The sequence below is a fragment of the Xiphophorus couchianus genome, chromosome 6 (genome assembly GCF_001444195.1).
Source record: "Xiphophorus couchianus chromosome 6, X_couchianus-1.0, whole genome shotgun sequence".
In the NCBI taxonomy this organism is placed as follows: Eukaryota; Metazoa; Chordata; class Actinopteri; order Cyprinodontiformes; family Poeciliidae; genus Xiphophorus; species Xiphophorus couchianus.
Window position 1 is genome coordinate 1,618,751 of NC_040233.1, and position 17,268 is coordinate 1,636,018.

The 17,268-nt window shown below is 38.5% G+C and overlaps 1 protein-coding gene and 1 long non-coding RNA gene across 2 annotated transcripts; one reads left to right on the plus strand and one right to left on the minus strand.

The window, feature by feature from the left end:
• Window positions 1–389: 389 nt before the first annotated feature.
• Window positions 390–8,545, minus strand: mrpl37 (mitochondrial ribosomal protein L37). Its single transcript, XM_028021218.1, has 8 exons — window positions 8,066–8,545; window positions 6,801–6,984; window positions 5,202–5,317; window positions 3,083–3,271; window positions 2,853–3,007; window positions 2,605–2,736; window positions 840–914; window positions 390–689 (listed from the first exon to the last, which is right to left on the minus strand). Exons 1-8 carry the CDS (start codon window positions 8,424–8,426, stop codon window positions 612–614), a joined length of 1,290 nt encoding a protein of 429 aa, XP_027877019.1. The 5' UTR covers window positions 8,427–8,545; the 3' UTR covers window positions 390–611.
• Window positions 8,546–12,529: 3,984 nt separating this feature from the next.
• LOC114146837 (uncharacterized) lies at window positions 12,530–13,242 on the plus strand. The gene is made up of 2 exons (XR_003595972.1): window positions 12,530–12,599; window positions 13,044–13,242. It is a non-coding gene; the product is annotated as an uncharacterized LOC114146837 (long non-coding RNA).
• Window positions 13,243–17,268: the final 4,026 nt, after the last annotated feature.

Sequence of the window (17,268 nt, forward strand, 5' to 3'; positions counted from 1 at the left end):
ATCACTAAAAAATAAGTCCAATAAAGCTCCTGGAGGCCCCTTGGTGGTGTTGGGGCCCTAAGCAGCCGCTTGGCTTGCATATATGGCTTGGGCTCTGCTTCGGGTCGTTGTCTTGATGGAAATGAAATGTTCTCTGAAGCCACAGTTCTCTTGCAGATGGAAACTGCCTTCCAGGATCTCGCTGCATTCATTTGACCTTCTACCTTTACAAGCCTCCAGGGCCTATTGCTGAGAAGCAGATTTACACATGGGCCACATCCCATCCATGTATTGATGATGAAGTTAACTGAACTCCATGGGATGTCAAGGCCTTAGAGATTATTTTGCATTGTGCCTCTTAAGCTAAATCCATGAATGCTATCACCTTTGGTAGTAAGATTTTTTTTACATAAGATTTTAGTTCTCCTTTATTTGAGCGACACAAGATGCAATCCTGAACCCAATTTTTTTTTATTAAACTCTTACACGTGGATGGAGGCAGAAAATGGGAAGTAATTCAGTTCATCAAAGTTAACATTCAATTCTGCATCCCATACTTGACAAGCAGTGACTCTCTGCTAATAATGTGTTCATATACAAACACAATCAAATGACTGAAGTGGGCAGCAGTCCTAAACTGCTCCGTGGAGGTACAGCGCCAGGAATTTGCCGAATGTTTCTGGTTTGTATCCTGCCAGACCAGCTGGGACCTGAAAAGAAGAGCCATCTGTTAGCGTCAGTGGTCACCACCCACACCTCTTCTGATGCACGACGCATGTAATGAAACCAGTTATAATATGGAGATGACTCAACAAAACATACTAGTTACAGACACTGAACTGAAAGCTGAATTTTCCTACCTTCACTTCTTTCCTCTTGATGAAGGGTCGAACCTTTGCAAAATCATACAGCTCAACATCTTCATCCAACCATGCCTACAGCAGACAAAAACACAGAGGAAAAACATTTACCTGAAGGTTAGGAATTAGTCTGCAGCTGGTTCCTGGAGTAACATCACCAAATAAAGCATAAAAAATCAAAATAAGATGAAGTGGGTACAGTTCACAGTCTTCCACTGCATCAGGACAGGACAGTTAACTTTTACTTATTGTTTTACCAAATTTAAGGAGCAACTAATCTGGGTATTAAAGTTCAATGGTCTTGTAGTGCCTCCAAGTGGTCAAATAATTATTAGCTGAAATAATCAGAAAGCAGTTTGGGCAGCTGGAGACTGTCAATAAATAGGATTAGCTCTGGCATTCTCAGATGAGTGATTTTTCATCAGTGCAGACAGAGAGTCTGCACAGTGTAGCATGAGCTAATAACATTATTATTAGGTCATTGCTCCAAGGTCTGAGTAGTACTTGAGAAAGTTCCATGGCAGTAGTATTGAGTAGTATAGCTAGTGTCTAGTAGTTGTGGCAATTACATAGTGGCCGATCTAGCATGTTGAAAAAAATATAGCGCTTGCTTGGCATATCTGGAGATCAAACTGCCACGCTACGGTGTGAAATGTTATGATGCTGTTGATGCTGGAGCAATATTTACTTAAAGCTGTCGATCTTCCTGTGCACATCTGCTAGTGTGATGAGGTATAGCAACTCTAAAAGTTGGCAAAAAGTCTACATTGAATTGAGGATCGTGCTCATGATTGTAGAATTGTGCCATTCATTGTGGCAATATGTTAGCGTAGCTCTGTTACATTAGTTCTGAATTGTTAATTTTGTTGACTTTTGCTCATAATTTTTTGGTTGAGGAATTGCATGTTAAGACAATTTTTGGATTTTAGCGTTTACATTTTTACATTTGGACAGCTATGATGTGTAACTGTGGCAACTTTTCTCAAAAAGGTATTATTTTTACAACTAGCAGCAACTGATTAGCATTTCAAAAGGTCAAATAATACTCCTCTAAGTTACAACCTACGGCCCAAATCTCAGAGGAGCTAAAATGGAGGCTTCATGGACTCAGAGCAGGACCAAAGACAGACAGAGAGAGAAACCATCTCTTCTAGGATCATATCCAATGTCTCTCTGCCAGGTTTAACAATAATCTCCATTTAAAAAGATAAGAACCTCGTTGAGATTTATGATGTCTTTTTCAAGAGGGACATGTTTTTGACCAGGAGGGATTTAAAGAGGAGCAGCAAAAGCAAATGAGATGGATTAGCAGAGTTTTCTAACAACTAATGGTGTCATCCAGGACATGTTACTGTGGAATATCGTCTCTGCTGAACGGAAATTGAGCTATTAGAATGTCATAACACCATACAACAGTCTTCAGTCAGAGGCCTCTCCAGATTTGTTTCAAGACTGAATGCTACAGGAGATCTATCCTCCCCTGACAAAATGTGAATAAAAATTCAGCTGAATGAACTCTGTTGCAATCTAAAACCCTTTTTCTATTTTTTTTGAAGTACAATTCTTTACACTTTAAATCCCATCTGACTCAGAGATTTAACTCCAGCATTCTGAATCATAGCACTTCCACATTCGCAATATTTTAACAGTAAACATTATTACTCAAACCCTTCTGTTTTAATCTGTCTTACAGTGACTGGGATTTTTTTCTCTTTGCTTTACTTTGTAATGAATGTAATGAAACTCCAGAGAACATTCAACCGACCTGATTCTTGATGCCGTCATCTCCAGAGAGATCCGTGGTGTTGAGCTGGAATACCAGAAACTGGAAAATTCTGCCATTGGTCCCCACTGCCTGTACGGTTATGGGACACTCCAACAGGCTATGTGGCTGTGTCTGACACACACACGCCCACACACACACGTTGTATAAAACAGATGAATTATCAAGACTAAGGAGAAGCAGTGAGCGCTCTGACAGTTTTGCCTGTGCGTTTCTTTGTATACCCTTACCCCGTACAGTTTGTGTGCACGTGCCAAAGCATTTCCAAAGGTGAACATGATCATCTTGGCTCTGAACTGCTCCGGGCGGAGCTGACAGTTAGGATCAGATGTCTCCAGGAAGTAAAGTGTGTGGGCATGAGGATAAGGGTATTCTCCCCTAAAGCCTGAGCCAATGGGAGAGAGGTGATTAGAACTGGACCAGCTGAGCTCCATCTAAGGGAAAGCTGGAGAGGACTCACCTGTGTAGTTCATCTCCTCTTTATACACACTAACTTGTTGAAGGTCAATAGTGGGTGAGACGGGATAGAAGCTTTCCAGGACCCGATCTGATGTCTCTAACACTTCCTGTTCCCCGCAGATCTGAGGAAGAGGATCCATGCTGCAGTGCAGCAAACCATTCTGACCTCTGATCTGGAACAGGTCTTCACCTAATAGGAAAGCAGGAATTAATTTTTGGGTTTTTTAAAACAAAAATTAAGCAACAACAGTCTATATGAGTTCACCCACTTCCAGATCCAGTCGTCCAGAGCTTTTCAAAGTGTGGGAGAGCAAGTGATAAACAACTGGAATAATATTATTATCATTATTAATATTATTATCATTATTAATATTATTATCAGGAATAATAATGTGATATTATTCCTGAGTCTTTTGTTGCTGCTGTACTTCATGTGCCAGTCAGACATGTTTCACTGATGTGAGGTTTACCCACTTTAGTTCTGCATAGTGCCATAAGATATAAAGCTTCAGTTGCCTTGTCATTTACTCTGCTAAGATCATTGTTGTAGCTCTGAGTTGAATATTTAGCTTCAAACTAAGCATTTAGCTTCAAAATAAATATTTAGCTTGTTAACTAAATATTTAGTTTGAAGTGACATTTTTAACTAATTATTTGACTTGCTAACTAAATATGAGCTTAAGCATTAGGCCTGCTGACTAAATATTTCACTTGAAACTCACAGCGTTTCTCCTACCACTATCCAGGGGGGCTTCCGTCCCCCCAAGAAGATCATGACATAGAGGAATTGGAGGAGTTCATAGTTAATATTATAGATTTACAAATTTAAAAATACTCTATTGATCCCAAAGGGAAATTAAATGCTGTTGTAACTCATTAATTTAGATTCTTAAAGAGTTATTATGGATGGTGACGGATGTTGGCAGGAAAGATCTCCTGTAGCAGTCTGTATTACAGCAAATTTGAAGAAGAAGCCTCTGACTGAAGACACTCTGTTTTCCCAAGACAGTATCATGAAGCATTTCTAAGTAATGCCCTCCTCCCCCCCAGAAGATCACGACATATAGTAATTATATGAGTTCACAATTCATTTCATTGATTTTATAAGCCTTTCTAGGTAATGCTGGATCCCACTGAGTGATTTCTGTCCCTACATGGTCGCTCCTCTACTTGATGTACGCATTGAGCAGAACGCAAGAGTGTCTGAAATAAGCCACTCTTGCCGAGTAAGCTCATGCAAGCTTGTCACAAATTTTCAAAAGTCCCAACGCCACAGTTGACTAAAGATGGACAAAACCTGGGTTTCTCCTCACCGACACGCGCTGAGTCAGATATGCTCAGATGTGGGTGAAGATGTGTTCCCGCCAGTAGATAGAGAGCACACGCAAAAACCTGCAGAACAGGCTGGGACATCTGTTTTTAATAGGTGCTGAATTTGGTTTTAATAGCAGCAACTTGTTCTCCTGAAGTAGAACAGGAGTAACTCTTATTGCTGCCAGAAGGCAGGAGTGCACCGATTGCAGTATTCTGGCTGATCACCGATAATTAAAAAGCCTGACTGATTTTGGTCTACACTGATGTGTTTCTGTACAAAATAGCTGCAAAGCTGGCTAACTATTGCTAAATGTAGCCATCATATCATATCAACAGAAAAGATCAGTGGATAAGATTGATTTTGCATGCAAGTATTGACCATATATCAATCACCCAAAATTGAAGAAATCATGGTCGATCAATCTACACGAGCCTAAAAATCCCCTCTGCTCCCAAGGCCTCTAACCTGACATTTTAATGAATGACCTGGAGAAAATAGAACTTTGAAAAACAAACCTCCATTTTTATCTCATATGACAGGCTAAATTAACCCAAATTATTGCTATTAAAATTTTGACTGTTACTTTACAAACAGAATCACATAGTGGTGCATCTTCAAATCCAACACATGAAAATCACAACTGTAAGTAATCATAGTCATATTTCTTTTTTTTCTTCTTACTCACCTTAGTTCTAAAAATCTACCCGTTTAGTCGCTGGCATAAGCTTGGTGAAGTTGGCCAAATATTTGCTGTTACTTTTTCTGGTTTCAATCTTTTCCTCATGTTTTTGTCATGCAGACGTACCTCGTTTCCAGGTAGCTGCTAATGAGTAGTTCTCTGCAAGGATCCTCCTTCCAACGGCTGGGTGAGTGGGCTGCAGGGACGCACAGAGGTGCAGCAGGTTGAGGAGCAGAGCGTTGCTAAAGAATACACACAGGGAGAGAATGTTTGGACATGTTGCAATGATAAGACCATCATATAATGTAAGTCTGTTACAATGTTGTTCTTTTACAGGCTGAATTTTAAAGACCCCATGACCAGTTGCTGTTATTATGCATGATCATCTCAAACTAATAGTGTTACCCATTTACTGTTACTCATTGTTAGAAATGAGTTCAGATCACAGTGCAGATTTGTGGAAAATGCAGTAGACCTTTTTTAATTCAAAATGATGAGTAAAATTCTTAGATTTTCTTCCCTCCAATAAAATGTTAGAATATACTTTTGAAATCATAAGAAATTATCCGTTCCATCAAGGACCTGATTAAGGGCTGGGTCTGACAGACAGACCAGCTGTTCAAGATAATAATTACAAATAAAGATATTTTTCTAAATGATGCCATGTGATAGGATTTTTTAAATTAAATTAGGGGTGCACTGACTGGAGTTTCCTGGTCGATTGCAGATCACGATCGCTAGTCTTTTCTCTGAATGAAAGTCGCCGAGTTGGCAACAGTGGGGTGACTATTGTTAACTGCAAACATACACACATGATCTGGTAACAGTCAAACCGCTCACAGCAGAGAGGGCAGCAGTTGAGTTTTAGACCTTTGCTGAGGTAGATAAGATCAGCTTCAAAATATAAGAATCAGACAATCACAGATCTCCCAAAATTAAGGAAATCAAAACAGATTTTCAGCTGGCCAGTTTAGTGGTCCACCCCTAAATTAAATTATTCTAAATGTTATCCATGGAAACCCAGACTAGATGGATTTTTTTACAACCCAATGTAGTCTAGTTCTTTCTTACAACTTTCCCTGTAACAATATTTCAAAATTTTGGAACCAGCAGCCTAGGAACAACCAGCTTGTTTTCCCACGCTCTGTGTTGAAGTCCAAACCTGAAGGAGTTTTAGTGGAACATTTTAACACAATAACATGAACAAGGGGCTTTTCTGCAGGGGCAGTGCTGGAGCCCACAGGTTAGGTTAAACTGGGCATGAACAACACGCGACAGTTCAACAGTTCACTGGGGATATCAATGAACTGGTCTTACATGTTACTGGTACATGACTATAACATTTATTTGATGGTCTATAGACAGATGTTTATGAGTAATAATCAGTGCTCTGGAACATCTCTGCATGATGCTTAAGTCTTAATATGCCTGAACACAAAACCTTCCTCTCTAAATGGGTTCTGTTGTCTTTTCTTCTTATTCTCTTTATCCACATGTGGATTTGTTTCCTTAAAAACAAAGTAGTTTTTTTGCAGTCCACTCTAATGTTGCCCCTTTACAATCATGTCCATTAATTAATTTTTTCATTTTGTATCACTCATTCCTCATGAAAACAGGACAGAACTAATCTTTGATGGTTTCCCGAAGGTTTTGAAAAAAATTCCACTTGTTTAGAATGTTCAACTGCATATTCAGCATCTCAACCCTTTTAATAAGTGAGCCTACCTGTATTTCTCCTTTCTTGGCCGTGGCTCCGTTGTGTCCCAGAACCGTGCGTGTTTGATGGCGTTCTGCACGCGCTCGTCCTGGTCGGGCAGCTGGTTTTCAGGCTTTGCAGCCAGAGAGATGAGGTGAGGCAGCAAACCAGGGTTCACATGGGTTTTGGTCAACCACGCAGCCTGGCGCACACCTGGAACACATGTGAAAAGGAAGGAGTTTTGCTGGAATAATCTAATCACAGGTCAGCCTTGATAATCATCCTGATGTTAGAACCAATAGTTTATCAAGTAATAAAACCTCTCTTATTGTCAGAAATGTTCCCACATTAAAATCACAGTTTGACTTTTATAGTGTTTAAAATGTATTTAATTAACTTCATTTTATATATTTAAGTACAAATTGATAAACACAATGCTATGTTAAATACTTTAAATGTCTTACTTTCCTTATAGGTAGTTTTAATAATTATTAAGCAGTTCTGTTATTTTTCACAGCACTGTGTGATGGAAAAAAGTGACATGTTCTGATAAATGTAGCTGATCAGAATAAAAAACTCCATTCATAAATCCAACGCGTTTCTACATCAACAGCTAGGACTGCTACAATAACAAGTTTTACCGTTCGCCCTCTCAGATGTCAATAGAATATCTTTCACTGGAACTGGAAGACCCTTTAAATACCCCAAACGAATAAACAAAACACCCGAAACAACAAATAAAATGGATCATGAAGTCTCCGTAAATAGATTTCCCCTTCAAAAAGGGACTAGTTGAGACAAATGGGCCATACTTTTGTTAGTTATTTCACCAAAAAAAAAACAAAGAAACAAGCATTCATGAAGATAGAAATTATCCAGCTCGTTTTAATTTATTATGCTGTTAATTGATTTGTTGCTTGTTGCGACAGACTTATCAATAGATTCTTTTAAAAACAACTAGAGAAACTGGCTTTCCTCATCACATTGTTATGACCTGATCATTAAGACGCTGCTGCATGCAAGCCTTAAATGGCTCAGCGCTGTGTGCCAGACGTCATGAATGAACAACTAATTGTAACAGCAGCAGACTGTTTTACAGAGGACAAATTGGCTTGTCATAGCAACACCACACAAATTGCTCTGTGTGCTGGTTGAGTAGATACGTGATAAAAAATGACAAAATCTGCCTCAAAAGCAGTCGACTGTATGCATGACTTCTTTCAACGGAAGTGTGGCATTAAATCTGAAGTTTGTTCTGGCTTTTAAGGCAGTCAAACAACAGCAGCCCACCCACCTTCCAGTATGCTGGTCCTCTGGTTGAATACGTAGCACGGTTTGTCTTTATACAGCGCCATCTCCTGGGCGGGTGGAGACCTGTAGTACCTCGGGTCCTTGAAGCTCATCTCCCATGGAGGATAAACTGGCTTAGCCAGGCCAGGGACATAGTGCATTCGATCCCCGTAAGTCACCATCTCCAGTCCCGGGATTTCCACCTTCTCCCTGGGTTTCTTCGGAGGGGGTACCTTGGCTGCCAAGCAGTGGCTGACTCTGAGGTTTCTCCGAGTCTGAGGGCTCAGTGCTCCATGTGCGGACAGCTTAGAAGCATTCAGGAAAATATTTGGAGAAAATAGAGAAACTGTCGCTTTTGGGATCATGATGCGGTCAAACTTCTTCGGTTGTTCGGAAGATAAAAAATTCTTTTGATAACTGTGGCCTTCACTAAATGACTAAAGTGCTTTTAGGTGGCCGCCATGATGGCGTTTCTTCATAAGCTGCTTCTTCTTCTTCTTTTCCTTTTTTATGGCGGTTGGCAAACAACTTTCAGATGTGCATTACCGCCATCTACTGGAATGGAGTGTGGATCGGGACGCTAACTATATACACCCCCCTCAAAACAAAACAAAACAAAACAATAAAAAAAAAAATAAAAATAAAAATAAAAATAATAATAATAATAAAATAACAACACTTAAATCTCTTCTATCAATTTTGTTTTCTTAAGATAATTAATTAAATAACATATCTTTAGAATTAGAAATTTTTCCCAAAATATCTTGTAAATTTAACTGTAATTTATTTTCTTGTAACCGGCTAACTAATTTCCTTCTCTCAACAGAATATTTGGTACAGAACAACAAAACATGTTTTACTGTCTCTTCTTGACCACAAAAATCACAACTTCCAGTTCGATGTTTTCCTATTTTAAATAAATTACTGTTTAACCTTGTATATCCAAAATGCAACCTAGATAGAACTGTTTCCTCTTTTCTATTTCGTCCCGTTCTCCTCATTGCACCAACTTTTCTTTGAATACTGTACATCCATCTACCAGTTCTATCTTCCTCCCACTGTCTCTGCCATCTTTCCTTAACCTTTTGTTTAATAATAGATTTGATTTCTTCTCTACTAAATGGAACTAATATATCAATATCACTATATTTTGAAGCTAGTTTCGCATATTTATCAGCCAACTCATTCCCTCTTATTCCTATATGTGATGGTATCCATGTAAATATAACTAATAACCCCATTGCTTGAATTCTATATGTTATTAACTGAATTTCTAATAAAGGATCCGGTCTACTATTAGCATGATTATTTTTTAATGAATATAAAGAAGAACTTGAATCAGAGCATACTATGCTTCTTAATGGACGGACTTCCTCAATCCATCCTAAAGCTAAAATAATTCCCATCATCTCTCCAGTATAAACTGATACTCCATCAGTAATTCTTTTACATTTTTTAACTTTGAATTCTGGAACAATGAAAGATACCCCATTACTGCTATTTGAGTTTTTAGACGCATCTGTAAAAACTTGGACATATCCATAGTACTTACTATCTAAATATGATTGAACCAAATATGGATCTGAAATGTTTTCTCCTTTTCTTTTCTCCAACAAAGTTAAATCAACAACATTATTATGAAATAGAGACGGATAAACTGGTGAAAGAGGAACTGTTTGACTAATGTTTATATCAGATAAACCAAAATCTTTTACAACATTTTCTATCTCCCATCCAAAAGAATTTAATTTCTTCTTTTCTTTTTCCCAACTAGATTTTAAAATATCTTGACATGGATGATTTCCATCATGGCCCTTTAAATTACACCAATAATTGGACTTTAACTGTAATCTTCTTAAATTAAGTGGCATCTCTCCCATTTCTATTAGCAAAGCTGACGTTGGAGTTGTTCTAACTGCTCCTGTACATAACCTCAAGGCTTGATACTGAATACTATCTCATTTTTTTAATAGTGTTTCTGATGCTGACCCAAATACAATACTTCCATAATCAAATACAGACCTTATTAACCCAGTATATATTGATTTCAATGCCTTCCTCTCAGCACCCCATTCACTTCCCACCAAACACCTCATTACATTTAAAACTCTCTTACATTTATTCACTACTTTTTGAATATGATTTTTCCAAGTAAGTTTTTCATCCAACCATAAACCCAAAAACTTAAATTCCCTTACCCTTTCTAATTCATGATTATATAGTTGCAGTTTTAAATTTTCAGATGCTTTCTTCCTTGTAAAAAATAAAGTCTTTGTTTTGTCTATAGAAATTTTAAATCCCCATTTAAATGACCAGTCTTCTATAATACTAATTGCTTCTTGTATCTTTTTAACAATAAACTTTAAATTTTTCCCCCTCTTCCATATTGCTCCATCATCAGCAAATTCATAAGCTGCTGCTGGTTACAGGAGCCTTTAGCGCCCCCACAGGACTGGAGCGTTACACATAACCTCTTTTTGCCGTTTACAGCCTTCGTATTTGATCGAACTCCTCCTAGGGATTTCGATTGATCAGCTTCAAACTTGCTCAGTCTGTTCATAAGGCATGGCCGATTTTTAGTTATTAAAACGGTGAGTCTTTGAGCATGCTGAAGGAGGGTTACCAGGGGTCAAAGTTCACCTACTTGCCAGGAAAAAATAAACTGTTGTATCTCCTACACAAAAACTCACAGAGGCACCAAACGTTCAGTGATTGATCATCATCAGGTGTCCTACAATACCCAATGGTCAAATGATGACATCACTTAGGCCACGCCCCCTGAGAACAGGAGGTGTCATATTTTACTGTGAACGGTCGCTATCTTACCCCTTTGAACTAATCAACATGAAACTGTGTCCAGAGACAGAAGACATGTTGGTGTGTTGTGGATTCCAACCCCGACCGGCTTTGACATAGCAGCTGGGCGTGGCGGCGTGGCGAAGTGACCTGTAACACCGTTGCCATACGTTTGGCTCTGAATTCCACAATTTCGGGCCCAGCTGCTCCAAACTCACTAGGATGGATCCTTATCCACCCGCAGACAGGAATCCATAAAAAACTTTGGTGGGCGTGGCCTCATTTCTCTATAGCGACCCCTAGAATATTTTAAATGATCAGCCCCAAGCCATGTTTTAACCTAGAATTACGAAACTTGGTACACATGTGTATCTTGTCAGGACGTACAAAAAAGTCTCTTGGAGCCATGGTCGAAACCCAACAGGAAGTCGGCCATTTTGAATCTAAGCCGTCATTTTCTCTTTTTTATAGACGTGTATCTGATCGAACTCCTACAGTTTTTCAAATACAGATGTCACAATCACTCAGCAGACACTTGAGGGATCAAAGGTCAAAAGTTATCAGAGCATTTCTCATACATCAAAGCATGTTGGCGTGGCTAAGTGTCAAACTTTGACTTTTCGCAATGAAACATCAAGGTTTAATAACTTCCACATACAAGGTTAAAGCTGCATCAGACTTCATATGTCTCACTACAGACCAGTCCTGATCACATTGTCATGGTAGTTGATGACATCACCTTAGCCCCGCCCATTTCCCCACAGGAAGTCAGCTGTTTTTCTGGTGTATGCCTTACTTTTTCTCTTTTATTTATATGGGTTTAATCATGTGCAAACTGACTTAAAATGATAAGATGATGAACTCTGTCAATGCTCGCTGCTGGCTGAACAGTGGTGTTCAAATGGTGAATATCAGTCCCTCGTCATATTCATACCATTGTCTTTAAATCACACATGGATGATCCGATTTGCACCAAACTCGATATGTAAGACCTTTGTTCACCTCTAAAGAGCCCAACAGCATTAAAATGTAATTTGACTCCACTGCGCCCCCTAGGTTAATACATCAGCTACATCTCCTTGCTACATCGACTGATCTGCACCAGATTTTTTGTGAGTCATCGGGGAGCGCTGCCAAACGCATTAATGTGTATCGCCTGGTGGACGGGCGGGGAAAATACGTGACAGCTTCTGCGGTGGCAAGCAGGCGGCGGTGCTGGAACCCCCGCAGTGGCCATTAGGCCGGAGCGACGCTGAGCTGCAAGGGCCGTACGAGGCTGCTCGCATCTTTAATTATTTTACTTGTTTTGATGAGCACTAGTACTTGTACTGTCACTTTAAGAGAGCGTCTTATGACATCAGTACTGTACTACCTTCAGGTGGCGCTAGGCTGCCTGAGAAGAGGTAGGAAATTTTCTTTTCTTTTGGTTAAGCTCGCATTTTATGAAATATATAAAATAATTGTAAGTACATGCAGCTGTGAATGTTTATTTGTTTTAATACATACAGAGGAGTTTTCTTTTTGACAAGAACATTTTTCTTAAATGTTAGAGCAGATATTGTTATTAGTTAGTCACAGGGTTTCTCCATGTGCTTATCTGCTAGGGGAATTCCAACTCCTGTGAATGGAAGAGCTGCATGTTAAAGGGATTTTTATTTCTATCTGTGCAGGCCTCTGCCAGCAACCCGCATTAAAGGGTCCGACTCCCTTCTTCATCTGAACACAACACAGAACACATCAAGGTTAACCGACTGTATAAGACCAAGTGATCAGAAAAGAACACTAATAGTACACACCGGCTACACATAGCACTTCCTATGTGGGACCTAAATGTCTTCTCAGCTGTTGGAGCTCTATTTGCAGTGAGGAGAATTTGATACAGCACCTACGTAGTTAACCAGGCGTCCCACATTCAACAAGATTTGATGCTTCTTAACTTCTGAAGTCAGAATTAAGGACAGTGTATCCAGAAGTACAAGCTAATGTGGCATAAGTATTTTATGGCCTTTTTAAAATCAGCGTCACATCTGCTGTTGCTGCTGTTTTGCCTACAGAAAACATTTGAAAAGATCAACTTGGGCGTTGATGACTGCAAAATTGAATTGGATTAAATGCAACATTGTACTGTATTTACTGATACTGTGATACCACTGTTTTATTCAGGTTGTTTTGCTTGTTTCTTTCAGGGACTGAGGCTCCTCTGGTGGCGGTGTCTTGTTTTGTGTGTTTATTTTATTGGAGCACCTTTTTCTTTGTTTGCTACGGAGCCCCGTAATTGTCTGTGTTTTGTAGTGTCTTGGGGGATCCCTCTTTCTTCACTGGATGTTGCTTCCTTCCCTCACGACTTTCCCCACTGGTAAGTCTCAGTTTCCGTTAAGATTTAAATATTTTACTTCAACCAATAATTTTGTTTAACTGTATTCACTGTGTCTTAAACATTCTGTTTTAGGATTTTGTCAATTGGAAAGTGTTTTTATTTTTTTTTATTTTAAATATTGAATGTCAATAAATTTTGCAGAACTTTTTGGAGCATGTCTCCTTCTTCCAGCAGAACTTACCTGTGTCCTTATTACAATTCAAGGTTCCTGGGGTGTTATTCCAGGTGGCATTGCTGGTTTCTTTTACTCATTGAAACTTTAACATCTTTTATCTGGGCTTCATAAACTTAAAGAAAATCCACCCCAAGTTGCCACAACAAAGACCTTAAACCTACTTCAATGATATTTTCTTTTACAGATTAGTGACATCCTTCATTCATCCAGACATTGAGTCTTTCGTGGGAGATACAACCTTTTTTCTATATGTTTCTTTTATTTATAAAGCTATAAATAAATAGAATAAAAATGTACACCGATTATATTTTAATGTCCATGTGAAACATGCTTATGCAATACAGTGTGTCAGTTTTGACAGAATATTTTTTTCACACATTTCCATCTAAAAGAAAATAAGACTTATTTTGAGAACTTTATTTTTTTCTAACTAAAATCTTTACTCATAACAGCTGAGACTGCTGCTGTGGTGCACGGAGAGTTGTCTTTCTGCCTTGTCCTCTCTTGTGTTTTACTGCCAGAGAGGTCAAACTGAGGAGGAGGATCACAGCTTTTCCCAGAAGCATCCAGTACCACATCTGACCCTGCAGACCTGCAAATATACAGAGGGATGCATGCAAAGCTGTTTGTTCCTCTTTCTCTTCTTCTACCTCTCCCTGCTTCAATGACCTACACCAATACATCACTGCCATGCATTATCAATGTTTCTAGGCATGAAGACAACACAGAAAATGATTCTATCTGCTAAACACCTGCTCAGCCCTCATTTCATCTCACAAAATAACAAAAAATACTACAAAGGAATACAGCATAGATCATGTACAGGGAGAACGGTAATGGAATGAAAGTCAGGCACTGAAACAGAACATTAGAAATTAGAAACTAAAACACTGAGGCAGGGGTGGAAAAAAACAAAGCACTAATCAGAGAAAATATGGTTCAGCTGTGGCAGGGAGAAAGCAGGTAAACTGAGAGAGGAGACTAATTTATAGAAGGTCAGCAAATAGGACATAAGGCTTCAGAAACCAAAAGGAAAAAATCTGAGAAAGAACAATAAATTCACATATAACACAAGAAAAAACAAAGAAACTAATCTCAAAGGAATGAACTCATATGGCAAAACCTAAACAACACTGACAAATACAGTGAAGTGAACCGAATATGGCAAGAGTTATAGAACAGAAATGACCTGCAAGACAATGATTGTATTGTCAAACAAAAAGAGAAAACCCAGACGTCCAAGGAATGTGGCAAACCCACACTAAAAAACTAGAATGTAAGTGTTGCTAAAATCCTTTTCTGTTCAATGATTGCCTGTAAACTTCATATCCTGAATGTCCTCATGAGATAACCTGCTATCACACCCTTAGTGCTATCATCTGGGCATGAAAAGGAACCTGCTGTGGTCCCCAAACTCAGGCTCATATTTTTTGTGATCCTAAAATTTGCATTAGAGTATGCTTTTCACTTTAATGACCACAGTTATTAAATATCTTTTTGTGTCGTTTTTCAATCTTTTCCCCCACAAAGACTCAAAACTATGATGTTCCTGGACTCTGCTCACATACAGTGCCTATACTCTTTGGATGTTTTAACTTTTTATTGGTTTTACAAATCAATCATGATTAACAATATTTGGCTTTATTGATCTCCATTCCACTCATGGTGAGTCTACTGGCACCATTTAGCTCAGGGGTGTCCAAAGTGGGTCCTGGAGGGCCGGCATCCTGCATGTTTTAGTCTCTCCCTGGTTTAACGCACCTGGATCAAATGATGGCTCGTTAGAGGCCTAAGAAGAACATTGACCTGCTGAAAAGGTTGTTGGTACCAGGGAGAGAACTAAAACGTGCAGGATGCCGGCCCTCCAGGACCCACTTTGGACACCCCTGATTTAGCTGGACCTTTGTTGATTTAGGTCAGTCACTTTAAGGGGGGTGAATATTTATGTACTTATTTTAAGCTAAATATATTTATTTAATTGTAGTTATTTTGTAGAAATCAGTTTTCACTTTGACAAAAGTTTTGATTGTATTTTTTCTTTGTCAAAATATTTTGTTAATCATGATTGATTTGTAAAGGCAATAAAACAGTAAAACTATGAAGGGGGTTAATACTTTGGCACTGTATGATTGGTCTGCAAGGGATGCAGAAATTGTAAGGTTTTCATAAAATACTACAGCTTTAGATCAATCTCCAACAACTGTAAAGCTTTGGTGGAGGAGCTTGTGATCAGTGCAAAAATAACAATGATGTGGCAAAGACCAAAGAGATGCTGCTGTGTTTGTGTATTTGTGTTAATTCCTGGTCAGAGAGACAGACAGATTTTACTCCCCCCGTCTTTCTGACATGCTGAATAACAGACATGGTTGTGATTCTACATTAGTGTTACAGCGACACTAACCATTCATAATGCATATGACCTATTTTAGCAAAATATGTAACAGAAAAAAGTTGAAACTTACTAGAAATATAGAGATCTGGTTTACTGTTATGTAGGTCTGTGCTGCAAAGCTTCTGGTTGCTCACTGTGGTCGGGGTGGATGGCGTTGACTGGCTGCCTGGAGCAAAAATGATTATTCCATCAATAAACAAGTTTAACTTAATTTAAAACATATAGAGAATCTGCTATAAGTCTCTGTTAAAACAATAATTCCTCTCAACGGTCTACATGCTTTATGAGGCACTACTGCAAATTCAGTGACTCAATAAAAATTGTGGGTCTTTTTAAAGTCATTTCTCTAAAACTAGGATCAAAATAGAATGTGTGTAATTAGATCTGACTGTTATACTTCAACTTGACTGTATTGGAATAAATTAGATTAATTTAAATGTACTTTTGATCAATTTGCATGCTCTATAGCTGGAGATAAGTTGGAGGTGTTTGTCTTGTAAAGTGCCTCTGGTTGACATTTTGTATAGCTTGAAAGAAAAGAAAACAGAAAAACTGATCTCAATTTCAAGTGGGAACACAATAAGTGCAGAGCTGTGTTCTTTCTAGATATAAATAACACTTTTTAAATTATGCCAATTCAGCTCACTGATGACAATCCTACACATATTAGTTTCCTTCTGTTAGCCTTGTTGTAAATATGAAAAGAAATTGATGATGGAAAGGAAGAAATGCCTTCTGAGTAAATCATTGACAAAGCATTTTCTGACCCTATGTTTGGCAGAAAAAAACAGAAATCCAGGCCTCAATTGAGCAGTCTATGAGAAAAGTACAGCCTGGAAGTGTGCTCGGCTCTCCTGGGTCTGATTTGCCAAAACAAGTGTGTTATGGAAACTAAAGACTTTCCGGGAGAAAGTAAATAAAATGGCTGTTTTGATTTTTTCAAAATCCTTATGACAAGACAACTATGGAAATCAAAGCTATATAAATTGCTTTTGAATATACAGCTATTCAAATATTTCCATACAATAATAATAATAATAATAATAATAATAATAATACAAAAACACTTGAGCTGTCAAAATATCAATCTTTTCTAGTAAAGCCAAACTTTTTCTGACTTGTTTTAACTTTAAATTGTATTTCTCTAACACGTGTATTTTTAGAGTACACTTCTCAGAGTGCACTCTCAAAAGTGTATTTGCAACAATTAAGTTCAATGCTGTGTTTGTATCCTACACCATGACTCAAGCTTCACCAGGGACAGATCCTGTTCTCCCATAAGGAGACCGCAGTCCTCCATGCGGCCGTCATATGTTCAGTTCCAGGCTCATGACCTTTGCTTTACGTCTTCCCTCTCTGTTATTACCCACTTCTCTCAAATAAAGGCTGTCTTTATTTGACAGCAAGAGTTTTTTTGAGCCAAAAAACTCTGATGGAAAAGTAATCATTTCCTTCTTTATTTGAAGT